The 15,070-nt window shown below is 33.7% G+C and overlaps 2 protein-coding genes across 2 annotated transcripts; one reads left to right on the plus strand and one right to left on the minus strand.

Annotated features, from left to right (window-relative positions):
• The first annotated feature begins 3,933 nt into the window (after positions 1–3,933).
• LOC139085881 (putative fatty acyl-CoA reductase CG5065) lies at positions 3,934–8,503 on the plus strand. The gene is made up of 7 exons (XM_070634065.1): positions 3,934–4,392; positions 4,833–4,953; positions 5,018–5,067; positions 7,345–7,513; positions 7,968–8,001; positions 8,096–8,353; positions 8,410–8,503. The coding sequence occupies exons 1-7, from the start codon at positions 3,934–3,936 to the stop codon at positions 8,501–8,503; spliced, it is 1,185 nt and encodes a 394-aa protein (XP_070490166.1).
• Positions 8,504–10,022: 1,519 nt separating this feature from the next.
• LOC139086024 (chymotrypsinogen A-like) lies at positions 10,023–12,387 on the minus strand. The gene is made up of 5 exons (XM_070634299.1): positions 11,720–12,387; positions 11,440–11,662; positions 10,645–10,906; positions 10,322–10,503; positions 10,023–10,262 (listed from the first exon to the last, which is right to left on the minus strand). Exons 1-5 carry the CDS (start codon positions 12,183–12,185, stop codon positions 10,046–10,048), a joined length of 1,350 nt encoding a protein of 449 aa, XP_070490400.1. The 5' UTR covers positions 12,186–12,387; the 3' UTR covers positions 10,023–10,045.
• Positions 12,388–15,070: the final 2,683 nt, after the last annotated feature.

Below are 15,070 nucleotides of genomic sequence, written 5' to 3' on the forward strand. Positions count from 1 at the left end.
ATTTATGAGATTGTTGTTTTTCATGCTTTAATTCATTTTTCTGGTGAATAAATTGTTTGTGGTTATTAGAAGTGGGAAAGGTGAAGTGTCAAAAAAAGGGGTGAAGGCATCTGATGTAAGTGGAATGAATTTTGAAGGTTACTTATAAGTTATGCCTTAAAATTGAAGTTGACGAAATTTTTTAAATGCTCATGCCAGTAGTCAGTAGTTCAGTAGAAACTTAACATAGCATTTTCAAACATTTTTGGCGGCACCCCAATTTCACGGCGAACGGTTGCTCACCACTGCAGTAGTCACACCTTAGTACTCATGTCAGTAGTCTGGAGTTTCAGTCAATGAATTTATAGTTAGTTCTTCATGTGAGGAGTAAACTTGAACATTTTAGTGGAACTTTGATGTTAAGAATGATCGTAGCCAAGATGGGGTTCATGGGGTCACATCCCATCAATGATTTTTTCAATTTTGTTGCATTCAGATACAATTCCGGACTCAACATCATTATTTGAAGCAAAACACGCCTTTTTTGTGATTTGCATCAATTTGTACATAAGTAAGCATAATTGGTTTAAAATTCAGTTTGAGGACATAACTAGTTTATTCTTAGTAGCAATTTTTTGATCCCTCCTCCTATCTTTGATCTTCAAACTTTTTAATGGGCTAAAAGAGCTGCCTAAGTGTCGCAAGGACACCTTCATGTTATTTTGATACTTCGCTGTCAACACGGTGAGATTACGATGCTCTATTAGGAATGATCTGAAGCAGGGGTATATTCAGAGGGAGGAGGGGTGTTCAGAAGTCAAACTTTCCACCATTTCTGGAAAAATTCTTCAATTTGTTAGTTTTTCGTGACAAAACCTTTGACCTTTAAAAAATTCTACGTCCACTTCTGGTGTGGGGTCCGGTCCTTATTCTGTCGATAATGAAGAACGCATTGCATCTAACTCTTTGCTTCTTGTAGAAACACATCGCTTCATTGGAAACAATTTTCTTTATTATTACCTGTTATTACAGTTCGTCTATCTTCGCATTACTGTACTTAAAAAGTCATCTGATTTCTCTTTATGACTGCAAAGAAGTTAAATTTCTCATTTCAACTTTAAAAAAAACAGCATAACACAAACTTCTTCATCATCAACTTTAGTTCTTTCCTCTTTACTTTTTTTTCAATTTGCACATCTATTCAGCATGAATCACGACAGTAATGATGTCAAAGTTGCAAAAAAAAAAACGAAGAAAAATTTTCAACTTTTATTACACTAAAAAAATATTCAATCTCAGTAACATTAAGAGTCAAGGAGGTAATAGTGTGAATATTTATTTTCTATTTGTTTGCTGATAACGTGCTTGATACATTGATGTAATCGGAAGACATAAAGGTGAAGTAGGTACACATGCAAGAGCGAAGCAAAAAGGTTAAATTTCTCTTGAGAGATTCACAAATTGGAAGAAATCGAAAAAAAGCAGCAATTGACGTCGAATCGAAAAAATTTGTCAACGACGGGAGATAAAAATCCAACAAACAACCATCATCACATCAAGTTTTTGCTTCTATTCATAGTAAGTGACTTATCATCATTGAAACCCTCTTATGTCCCTTATGAGACATGATAAAAAAGTTGAGCATGTGAAAAATCTAAGTAAACGAGATAGATACGAGAGGAGAAAAAAGAAGTTGTGAAAATTCATGCTTTATTAGAGTCAGAAATGATGAAAAAGTATGAGATGTGAAATATATTGACAATAATGTTCAAGTAGTTTCAACTATACAGCATGAAGAAGCCAATTCAATTTTTTCGTTTACTTTTGACAGAATGGCAGTGCTGTCTGAACTGCTGTATCATACTTTCGTTCTGTGCCATACTTGTTTTTACCTAGCTTTTACCCTTTACTTTACCTAGCTATTCTAAATAAAAGACCTCATGACAGGACCTTTAAACCATTTAGTTATTGAACATTTAAATTGAGGTTGTTCTTTGCATATACGATAATCTAAAACGATATCTAAAATCTGGCACCTTGCCGGAATGACTTTGAACTTGGTTGGACCTTGGGTCATATTCGGTAAAATACAGTTTCAAACTTTACTCATATCGGGGTGGGGCTAATGTTTTAGCCTGTTCTATGTCTTGCACTTTCTGGGAAGCAATGTTTCTGCCAATGCCTTTATGCCAACTTCTGATTGAATCAATGGTTGACAACTTGCTTGCCAAAAGGTTGGCAAATGGATGCCCATCTCTGAACATATTTACCATTTGACTTGGTGAGCATTACTACCTACTTAGATACATACTTCACTGGCAATACAGATCAAGTGTGATTCATGACCACCCTCAGTTGATGCATGAAGCTGGCCATATCGCTGGCTACCGCTTGCAAATTACCAATAACAAATGTGATACTGTCTCTATCGGCAGCTTCTTTCCATGAAGCAAACATTACTAAACATTGAAAATACGACAAATGACTTGGATAACCAGACTCAACTTTAATTACCCATTCAGTGGGACCCAAGAAGGAGAAGGGGAAACGATTCGAAGTAATTTTGTTAATTTCTTAAAATAATTCAACTTTTAGCTTAAGCGTCTTAATCATAAAACTACCCAAACTTCTCTAACTTCTTTTTGCTACAACTTATATGATGAGATTTATTGAAATCCAAAAGAGACAGAAAAGAATGAAAAGAAAAAATCTTAAATAAGAAAACTTTTAACTAACAAACTGGAAACTTTTTTTTTTCCAATTTTCCCCATTTATTCTGAATAATTTTTATTCGATTTTTGAGGACTGCAATTCACATGAGAGTCTTTAACTTGATTCTTCTATTTATTTTTTTTCTTAATACAGCAAATTACGTATGCATTGATAAAGTTTAATGTGAATATTTTAAAACTGAGGCTGACCCGAGTGACACAAAATGAAGAAGGTACCGCCACGGAGCTTAATATCAAATGAAAGCCGCCTCGGTTTGGTGTATATATGGATGCAAAAATAGGCAGCTTCTATTTGGTGATATCAGATCTCGAAGTCGACTCGGATTTTGCTTGGAAAAGTCGACTCCAAACAAAGTTCAAGTCTATTTCGTGCTCCGGATGTTATTAAAAGATGATTAGCCGAGCATTAAAAGCTCAGTAGCTATTATCAGTAGATATTATTAGAGATATTCCAATCTGAACTCAGAGTTTGTGAATATCACTAAAATGGCTATAATTTGAATAATTAGCTTGAAATCAGCATTATGAATAATATTTTTAACATGTTTTGTATGTATAAGTCAAGGATCAGAAACTCCTAAATTACAGTAGTTTACTTACTCTACTAACTGACTTGTATGAAAAATACAGTAATAACAGAAAGTAGTACATTAAATTCAGAATGTACAGTAAGTACAGTACATTGGAGTGTCTGACCCTTGGTATAAGCTACCCGGAAAGCATAGAAATGGATATAGAAATGCTGGATTTGTCACCACTCCAGCATGACTCTGGCTAGGTTCTAGAATCAGTCAAATCCAGTCACAGTCTAGTCTCATGTCATATCTTGCGGGCTAACAAAGTGTCGTCAAAAGTCAGTTGTTCATCACACGTCAGAAAATGTACAGCATGTAAGTTAGTTTTTACCTGTTCCAACATCTATCAAAAACTTGATTTTTAGAAGTTCAACAGACGAAAATAAACATATTATCAGAAATTAAATCATCATCATAAGTTACATATGAATATTGTTAATGATCTGTAAAAAGCTTTCCGGTTTTTTGATATTTCAAGTTTTAGGAACTGACTAGATTTACAATATTATGTAAAATTGTTAATGATCAGCATCAGATTGATCTTGAATCTATAAAAGCAGTAAAAATATTATGAAAATATTTTCAGTTTTAGTTCAGAATTCGGAAGTGATTGTGTAACTTAATTAGCCATTGAATATTCTTAAAAAATGGAACTGCTGGATATAAATAAACCATCAATAAGTGAATTTTATAATGGAAGAAGTGTCTTTGTCACTGGCGGAACTGGATTCTTAGGCAAATTGGTTGTTGAGAAGCTTTTACGTTCATGTCCTGGAATTGAAAATATTTACTTCCTAATTCGTCCAAGACATAATACACACATTAATGATAGACACTTGAAAGTTGTTAATTCACCAGCCTTTGACTTATTGCGTGAAAAAAGCCCAGAAGCACTACAAAAAATAATTTTAATTGAAGGTGATGTTTCATGTTTGGAATTAGGAATTTCAAAGACTGATCAGGAAGTATTGTTTGATAAAGTGTCAGTGATAATTCATGCAGCAGCTTCTGTGGCATTAAATGATACATTAAAAAAGGCTGTGCTGACTAATTTGAGGTCAATGAGGGAATTGCTTAAGTTGGCTCATCAGATGAAAAACTTGAAGGTGAATTTTAGTGGATATCCCTAACAGGCAAAGAGTATGCCCCTTCATGGTACAGTAAAAAGGCTACAGTACCTATTTGTCTGTTAGGATATAACTCAGTTTTGTGGACTTTTAGTGACAATTTTAAGCTGAACTCTCAAATTGAACATTTCAGTCGATGATCCACACCTCAACTGCATACTGTAACTTAATATTGCCAGAGATTAAGGAGAAAATTCATCCAACAGAACTCGATCCTCATGCTGTTATCAACTTATGTGAAAATTTTTCTGATGATATTTTAAAAGAGGTAGGAATGCATTTATTCTGCATAGCTAAGGAAGGATTAGGTACCACATTGGAAACTAACTTTATGGCTCATTCTCATGTGTTGCTTGGTCTACAAAATTGACCGTTTTATGTACAATGCTTATTACTGATTGTTGAACTTCTATTTCCAGTGGACACCAAGATTACTGAAAAATCATGAAAATACTTATGTCTTTGCAAAATCACTGGCCGAGATCCTCATAACTAAAGATGGAATAGGTTTGCCAATAGCAATCGTTCGTCCATCAATCAGTAAGTTATTTTAGTTCCAGAGAAATTTAATTTTTGGATCTTACTTGACTAATAATTAACGCAGTTGGTGCTTGTGTGGCTGAACCAAAAGTAGGATGGACGGATAGTTATACGGTAAGACAGTTACTTGTTAAAGCAATCAAAGAAATTCAAATTTCGAACAGCACAACGTGATCGTTAGAGCATCCGGTTGTCGCCGCCAGAGTTGCGACCACAGGTACCTGTCACAGGTAGAGGTGACAGGTCCTGTCAAAAGATGACCTGTCACAGGTCGTTACCTGTCGACAGGTAGAGAAATTTGGCCTGTCACAGGCCTGACCTGTCGCAGGTCTCGCCTGTCACAGGTGATGGCCTGTCAACAGATAACGACCTGTCACAGGTGGACTGTTTCTGTTGACCTGTCACAGATTGCAACTCTGGTCGCAATCAACAATTTGACGCGAAGTTGTCCTAACGATACCTTGACAGTTGGTGTTGAACCATTTTTATGGCCAAAAATACGCTTTGCGTATTTGCCATATGAATTTCTCGTATCGGAATCCGCTGTCACGATGCCGTCAGGACAACTTTTCGTATTAAAGTTAATATGGGCGACGTAGCGATGTCCTACATGGTATACTGATTTACTAAACTTTTCAGGCCATTACACCGTTTATTGATGCTGTTGCTCGTGGAATGTTTTGTTCCGGCTATTGTTCCAAAGATGCTCTGTGTGATGTAGTTCCAGCTGATATGGTAATGCAGAATTTTAGTCATGTTTTTCATTATTAGGTCACTTATTACGTACATTTACAACAATAGAATTATGCTGGAGAACTTGCTTTAACCTTCAAAAATAAAAAACCTTGAAATGACATTTTTAAGCACAAAATATTTTAAATTTTTAAAACTGGCCATAAAGTGTTACGCATTCGTTTAGCCGAGACAAGTTTTTTTAGAATTTCTTCTTTTCTATTAATTTTAACGAAACAACTTTTTTACTATATTAAATCTTATTAAAAATGTCAAATAACAAGCATAAATTAAAGACTGTTAAGTTAGGATTTTCACGGAAAACTGAAAAAAATTGAAAATTACAACAACAACAATACGCATTCGTTTAGCCGAGCTTCCAATTTTGTTAAATTTTGATGAAATTGCATAATCTAACTAACGTTTTATATTCTTAAACACTAACTATGAATACAACAATGCTTAATCATACTTAATACTATAGCAAAACTACATAGTTATGCTAAAAATTTAAATTTAAAAATGGCGGCGAGAAACTTATGATTTTCAAGATTTTGGCACGATAATTATATATTTTTTTGAGTTTCTTCAATAAATCTTACTGCTTTTTCATTAATCTTTCAGATAATATATAACTTGTTACTATTTATGTAGATTAAAAGGAAAAATTTGACAAAAACTTTTAGTTACTTGAAGTTTTACTCCAAATTTTTTTTCTTTATCTTAAATTTTTTGTTATATATCAGCTTTATGCAATTAAAACTAGCTTTTTCATATAGTATTTTAACTAATAAATCAACTCCAATAAGTTAATCAATGATGTAATGAGGGATTTTTCAAAAAAAAGTAAAATTCTATGATCTATGTCTATATTTATAAAATTTAGTGAATTTTCTATGAAAAATTTTTTTTTTCTTCCATGACACTAGAATTTTACTTTTTTTGAAAAATCCCTCATTACATCATAGATTAACTTATTGGAGTTGATTTATTAGTTAAAATACTATATGAAAAAGCTAGTTTTAATTGCATAAAGCTGATATATAACAAAAAATTTAAGATAAAGAAAAAATTTGGAGTAAAACTTCAAGTAACTAAAAGTTTTTGTCAAATTTTTCCTTTTAATCTACATAAATAGTAACAAGTTATATATTATCTGAAAGATTAATGAAAAAGCAGTAAGATTTATTGAAGAAACTCAAAAAAATATATAATTATCGTGCCAAAATCTTGAAAAATCATAAGTTTCTCGCCGCCATTTTTAAATTTAAATTTTTAGCATAACTATGTAGTTTTGCTATAGTATTAAGTATGATTAAGCATTGTTGTATTCATAGTTAGTGTTTAAGAATATAAAACGTTAGTTAGATTATGCAATTTCATCAAAATTTAACAAAATTGGAAGCTCGGCTAAACGAATGCGTATTGTTGTTGTTGTAATTTTCAATTTTTTTCAGTTTTCCGTGAAAATCCTAACTTAACAGTCTTTAATTTATGCTTGTTATTTGACATTTTTAATAAGATTTAATATAGTAAAAAAGTTGTTTCGTTAAAATTAATAGAAAAGAAGGAATTCTAAAAAAACTTGTCTCGGCTAAACGAATGCGTAGCACTTTATCTTATCACAACTGATTAATTTACATTCGACCTTGCTGTTAGGTTGTAAACACGATTATCGCAGCATCGTGGACTGTTACAAGAGAAAATTATACTTGCTGTGATGTTGCTTCCGTAAAAGTTTATAATAGCGTATCTGGTGATGTTCATCCAATAACATTTGAACAGTTTGCTGACCTTAGTGTAAATATTGGACAGAAATATCCATCAGGTTAGTTAGAAATTCATTTAAATGCGGGTTAAGAAGAGCTTGTGATGAGCAACCTGTGTGCTGTGGCACATTTGGAGCTTACTAAACTGTTGATGATAATGGACGATTTTTAATTTACTAGCAAAAATTATCTGGTATCCCGAAATGAGATCGTACGAGTCAAAATGGGCATATGAAGTAGATCAGTTCCTGACACATTTAATACCGGCATATTTGATGGATTTTTATGCCAAATTATCAGGAGGGAAGGCATTGTAAGTATTAGTGCATTAAACTGACCGACTGTCTAATTGACTGACTGACTAATTGACTGACTGACGGACTGACGGACTGCGGACTGACGGACTGACGGACTCACGAACTGACGGACTTACTGACTGAGTGTCTGATTGACTGATTGACTGATTGACCGACTGACTGAATGTCTAATTGACTGACTGACTGTCTGCAACAGTGTTGTCCAAACTTGGTCGTGGCTCAACACCAAGGTGTGTCATGGTATACTACAGTTTGGACAACACTGGTCTATTAGATAATTTTGGCTCATTTATGCTTCTTAACCAATATCCAAATCTTTTACAGAGCTGCCAAATATTATAAAACTAACAAAAGGATATTTGATGCTGCAAACTTTGTTGCCACACTTCCATTCAAATTTAAATCCGAAAAATGTGAAGAGCTATTGAACTCGATGGAAGATTCTCCAAATGAAGAGTTCTACTTCGATTTAAGATCAATGGACTGGAAAACTTATCATCATGACTTCTATTTTGGAATCAGAAAGTTTATATTGAAGGAACACAATCTTGACTCAGTGAGAGGAAAGAAGAAACTTACTAGGTATGGATTGAGTTAAAATAATTTGAATTTAATTGTAAATGTTTAATTCTTTGCAGGCTAAGGTCTATGAAGTATTTTTTGGGATTTTTACTTATAGTGTTTGTAATTCTTACTGTTAAGAAACTTACCGACCTTTTATTCAAATTATAAACTATATACTTTGATATTACTGCCCGAACAGGTTGACATCAGTGGCACCCTGAAGACTTCATTGTGCTGCTCGGGTCGAATTCTTCGTTTGTAACTAAATTAATTATCCTATATTTATGAAGAAATTTTGATATAAAATTTTTAGACTAGTGAACTTTAATACCTACACGAATAAATACTTTTAATAATGGAACGTCTGGGAATTTTGTAAAATATTTTCAGACCCCATCTCTGTCACCGAAATGTTTTAAATCATAATCATGAACCATGTTGTGTATTAGCTATATATGTAAATTGTAAGCCTTAAGTCAAATCATCTATCGAAAATGTCTGTGTTTTGGTAAACTGTAGAAAGGTCAGAGGTACTCAAATTAGGATCCGCAGCTAGTGTTCTTCCAAAAGTGGTCTATAAATGCTCATCGTTTGTGTCACTCGGATTAGACCTGGGGTTTCAAGCCTACCCTAAGGAAAACCGAACAACAATGTTATGCTAAACTCTAGTCCAGTAGTGGGCAACCTTTTTTTTTGTGGCACACTCTGGTGGTACGTCTTTGCTAAAACCGCATAATTTTCATGGAATTCAAGAAAAAAATTTGGCTGCACATTAAAGTACCGCGGTACACGGGCTGCTCACCACTGCTCTTGTCTCTAGAGTCTAGTATTAGGGTTTCTGATTAACCGCGTTTTTTCATAACCGCTGTTATGCTGTTATGAAAAAACTCAAAACAGCTGTTAACGCGGTTAACAGCGGTTATTAAGAATTTTTAATAATATCACAATTTTACTATGTTAATGAGCTTTTTATTGATATATTTTCTTTTTATTTGGCTCATATGGTTGAATTAGGTTACGTAAACCTACAAAAGTAAAGATATTTATCAAAATCAAAGAAAAAAAATAACTTTTAATGATTGATGAACTCCAAAATTTATTTTTTCTATTGAAAATTCATAAACATTAAGGCGTTTGTAATATATTTGAAAGCAATCCTGTTTTTTTGCACAAAAGTTTGCGAAAGTTAAGAACACTCTCTTCGAAGAAATTTGGACCCAAATTTTCCTGATTTTTTAAAGGCAAGCAAGACGGAAATTGCCCTTAACTCCACGACAATGGCGAGATTTTAAAAAAAAAATTCCCAAAATCTTTCAAGTTTTTCAAAGGAATTCTAGCATAAAATTTTTATCCAAAACTCACATTTTCTTACAAAAAAGGAGAGATTTATGAAAAAAATTAATTTTTTTAATAAAATTCAAAATTTTCGTTAAAATTTTCTTATTTAAAGCCTTTACAGATAAAAATGCTGTTAACAGCGGTTAATTTTCTATAACCGCTGTTTTGCGTTAACCGCATTTTCAGGTAAAAAACCGCTGTTATGCTGTTAACGGTTAACCGCTGTCAGAAACCCTATCTAGTATGTCATACAATTATTTAGGTGTGACGCGATAAATTTGCAATTAACTGTGTCACCCTCGAAAAAATCTGAGAATCACTGCTATAAATGAATCCAGAAAGATTTAAATTCTTCATTGTTTGATTAAATAATCAGTTTTTATTCATAACTTTTCTAATCCAATCACGATAATAATATACATTTGTGTAAATTGATGGACTGTTAAAGCTGCAGTCACCATTTGCAAAAGACACTACTCCTAACACTGTATACAGTTTATAGATGTCAGAAATCAGCGTTACATTGAAGTTTTCTGGGAATGTTTCATAAATATCTCTAAATTGAAGTGGACTTCCGGAGTCACCAAAGCTAGAATGAAATGTTGTCATGAAATCATCAATAAAGAGGATTAAAAGTCATTAAATTACCAAGAATCAGGATAGTATCTCTCCTTTGCAAAGTTCTTAGCAACACTTCTAATACATATTTGACTCTCATGAATGCCATTTGGTAAATATGGATTGGAAGCATAGAACCGGCCACAATCTTCATTTGAAAGTGAAGTGACCATCACTTCCAGTAGAGTGTTTTTAGGAATTCGATCTTCTGTCTGAAAATGATAAGGTTTATTAACATTTTGATGATATTTTCCTAACAGACAATGACCATACTCAATTTGTGGGCATGCTCAATTTTCTGAGCATATTCATAAGCATGCTGCTTGTCTGTCAACAATTACAATAAAACTCACTTGTCCATATCCAGCCACAGTCCATGTATCAAATCTTCCCGAACTTTTACTTTGATCTAAATCAGCTATGCATGCTGGAGTTACAAATCGGCTAAATATAATCTCTCCTACAGTTTTGATTATTCCAATATCATTGTATAGATACCGTGAGTCATAATTTGGATGTGAGAAGAATCTCTCAATTTCAAGATTTTGAGCATTTTCGTTGTCAAGTTGGGTGAGGAGGTAACGATCTCCAATACGAACGGAATCTGATTGAATTCTAGAAAATTTAAAAGAATAATTTTTGGAGTTATTAAGGTTTAGAAAGAAGTCGAAAGAAGTTGACTCGAATATGATATGCAGTTCCCCAAAGGCACACCGTGTTCGCTAGGGTATCGCTGCGACGCCCCAAAACACAAATTTGCCAAGATAGTACCATGGCAAATTTTGACTCATTTTTATGGCGGAAACTATGATTTGCCGTATTGTGGTGCTCGGTATCGAGTCGACTTCGAGTTCAGGTGCCGGTTTCTCCGGTGGTGGCACGGTGAGGTATAGATGCCCCATGACACAATGTTACTCTTGGGATGACAAAGTGTTCCGTATCACAGTACTTATCCCTTACACATTATATACAGTTGTTACGGCATCATGGTACCATTGGTACAGGACAGATACCATACCAGGTGTATCATTGTCCAGTTCCAGTGGTGTACCTACACCGTACCATATAACCACCGGAGAATACACCAAAATACAGCACACCTAGTCCACAAAATACTACCTAACTTTCAAAACTACTATTAGCCTTACCCATCATAAAATCTACAATGTGCAGCTGTAACAATAAATCTTTCAGTGACAATAGATCCAGCACATCTGTAAACTATCGATTTGTCATTTTGTGTCCAACCTATAGCTGCCATATTTGGACGATCACCTTTGAATATAGTTGTTACATCTTGGCTAAAAGGAGGGGTCAGTGTACTTTTGGGACATTGGAACTTGTTGTTACCTGCTGTAAAGTCTTGTGTTTCTGGAATATCAAGTCAGTTAGATAAATATAGTCAAGAGATAAGAATAAGAGACGTACGTGCAATTTCATAGAATCTGTCAAGTTTCCTACAATTCTCACTATCATTAGCAATAACTCCACGACTGATGGCATTCGCAAAGTATTCAGGATTGATTGACTTCTCTCGATATTTTAGCAACTTAATTTGACAGGTTTCATAGTCAAAAATATCACCATTCTTATTTCTTTCAGTTATATTTGAGGTAGTAATTGACACTCTATTTTGATATTGTTCCGGGCAGCAAATTAACGTGTCGTAGTGCTTCTTCTCATACTTGCATATTGTCAAAATGTTTAGTCTTTTACTGCGGAAACTCTCAAACTCATCTATGCAATCTGAGATCTTACGGCATTCTCCTAATGATCCAGTGCTTAATTCACATGATTCATCTTCTTCTAGGCCATTTAGATACGACACTCTGCCTGCATTGTTGATTGTGATGAAGGTCAGGATGATTATAGAAATTGATGACTTAATCGACATTTTTTGTGGAATGTAAGTTAACTTGATGACATGAACAGCAATTGTTGTGTTTAAGGCACAGAATATTCACTAATTATTGTTTAATACTTAACACAAAAAGCAGCAATATTCAACACGAGATCCGATCAATAACAAAGATATTTTAGCACTAAATGAGAATAAAAAGTCGGCATTCTACTTAGCACATCAGCCGAACACTAAACATTGTGTTTATTTATACCTGTTAGTACGGTATTTTACTTAATAATCATTTATTCCGGTTTTAAAATATTGTTGTTTTCTTGAATGAGTCAATACGTAGAATTTGGTCGTTATTACGATGGGGAATTCTCGCTGATTCTTTTTATTTACACTTCGCTGGAACTGGATTTTTGACTATTTCAATTTCTTTGTTATGACGAAAAGTATTTTGGTTGTGTTGAGGTGATGCAGTGCTGTCCAAGCTTTTCTGCGTCACGGCACACCTTGATGCTAAGGCTCGACTGATTCCGCATACAACAGACGGTTCATGGTATTTCTGAAGATTTTTGGCTTATGTGTCGCGTCACACAGTTCCGACAACACTGAAATGATATAGAACAAGAAGTAGGAATCAAAATGTTGAGAAATTTTTGAGGGGAATCACCTTAATTCAAAAGTAATTCTTGATTCATGCTAGATGATGATGATGATGATCATGATTTCTTTAGGACCATTCACTTATTACGTAACAGACCCGAGGGACACAAATGAAGTAGGCGGAGATTTGGAGACTTGAGTAAAGCTCTTTTGTTAACACCATATAGCCGCCTATTTTGGGCGTACGTTTAGCTGCCGAATTTGGGCCACTTCAATTTGGTGTTAAAAAAAAAAAAGATTTAGAAGAGCCTTCTTCATTTGTGACAATCGGGAGGATAATGAACTTTTAAGCGCATTTTAGGAAAAATGGCAGCTTAATAAACAACTGTCCGGTTGGTCGAATGCTGTTGATAACTCCTTACCCAGACATCATAGAGAGTCAAAATAAGCTTTGTTAGATCAGTTTTATTGAATAATTGGTGCATCATATAGTTTTAAATTTTATAATCATTCCTAAATTCGACAATTAATGACTTTAATTTGGTTGATATTTCATTTGTAAACATATCTGAAGTTGGCTTTAAATGACAAATTTTCCTGAAAATGTTCAAATTTTTCAAAACCGTTAAAAATTTAAATTGCACAAAACCAATTTAATTAATCAATTTTTGATGGCTGAGACAAAAATGCGCTGAAGTCAAGTGATAGGAACTCAGAATTTCTGGTCGAGCATGCTGTGTACATCTTTATATCTTGAAATATTATGTAGAAAATAATCAAAATTGACTCAAGAGCTAAACATATCACAAATTATTATCGACTATTCAGACATCAAGTCTATCAAAATCTTCACACACATAGCCTTACCACTATCCACATTCAAAACTACCAAAAAAATCCAATATCCAATCCAATTACCAATTCAAATTCATCAAAAATTAATAAGACAAAGCTTAAAATCTTCACACAGCTCAAATACATATAACATGATTATCAATTATGTAGGTCAGCATCATAAATTTTTCAGCATATGAACGAATACAAAAAAATCGAGCAACATGTTGCATGAAATGTAAAAAAGTGTCTGATACAGGCACAGATCTCTCAATTCTCATCATCAAATTTTTATAATTTTATTTTATTTTTTTTTTGCATGCATACACAGACATAGTGGATGAAGTTCCCATCTGATATGAATTTATAAAAAATATATTAAATAATAAAATAGAAGAACATTTGTTCGCCATTATAATTTTTGGAATTGTATTTTTGGTGATGATCTGTCCTCATACATTCATCGACAATTTTTGTTTCATGATTTTTAAGCAATTCATTTTTAAATAACATTTGAGATAATTTTAAATTAAAGGCAGAGAATTAATATTGGACATGAATGTTTTGTATCATCTTGAGCATCATCAACAATGCAGATAGGTCAAAAAGATTATAGTCATTCTCATGTCTTAATGCGCTGTCTACTGGAAATTTTGAGCGTCGCTGCAATATCATTTGATTTTTCTGCTTTTGAGGTCTTAAAATTATGTGTGATCATTACTTTACTTACTTACTTACTGGAACTATGTTCCACAACAGGTTTTTCATCTGACTCTGTTGCTGGCTTTCTCACCTAGTTTGTAAAAATTCTCTGTTCCCAGTATAGCTGACATTCTTTCATCAATGTTCTGTGTTAAGTCAATTTTTGAGTATTAGGCAATGGATATAATAATAATAAGGATGCTAGGAAACTAGAAGACATCGACGACATTTGTGCAAAATATTGATGCATTTCTAATTTTCTAAAATATCGCTGTATTTATTAGTATTTATTTGTATGAAATTGACGGTTTTACTGTCTAGACATGACTGTCTAGACATGACTGACTCCAATACTTTCACGTGGTATTCCCTATTACCATTAAAGCACCGCTGATGACAGAGCTTTGTACCGGAATATGCACTTAGAAAGATAGATTAAAAGCCTATCTAAACAACTCTGTCTAAAGTATAGCAGCACCATAATCAGGATAGGAAGGGTATGGTTTACCATCTACAAACTCAACTTGTAAAAATGAAGCAACAGAATGCTCTGTTTAGTTCAATGATGGGCTACCTGTGTGCAGCTAAAACATTTTGGAAAAGCCATGAACCATCTAGCGTTTGCGATTTCGGTAGACGCTTACCACCAAATTGTGCCTCGAAAGTATGAAAGATAAGTTAAACGCTGGTCTAAGCCATTGAATATAATTAATCTTAGTGTAAGACTGGAAAGCACAACGTATTCGCTTTGGAACACTTTTTGTTTTGGACCACTCTTTGTCCAGATTCCA

This window comes from Chironomus tepperi, unplaced genomic scaffold (genome assembly GCF_022539635.2).
Source record: "Chironomus tepperi strain 1889 unplaced genomic scaffold, CSIRO-AGI_Ctep_v1 contig_9, whole genome shotgun sequence".
Classification (NCBI taxonomy): Eukaryota; Metazoa; Arthropoda; class Insecta; order Diptera; family Chironomidae; genus Chironomus; species Chironomus tepperi.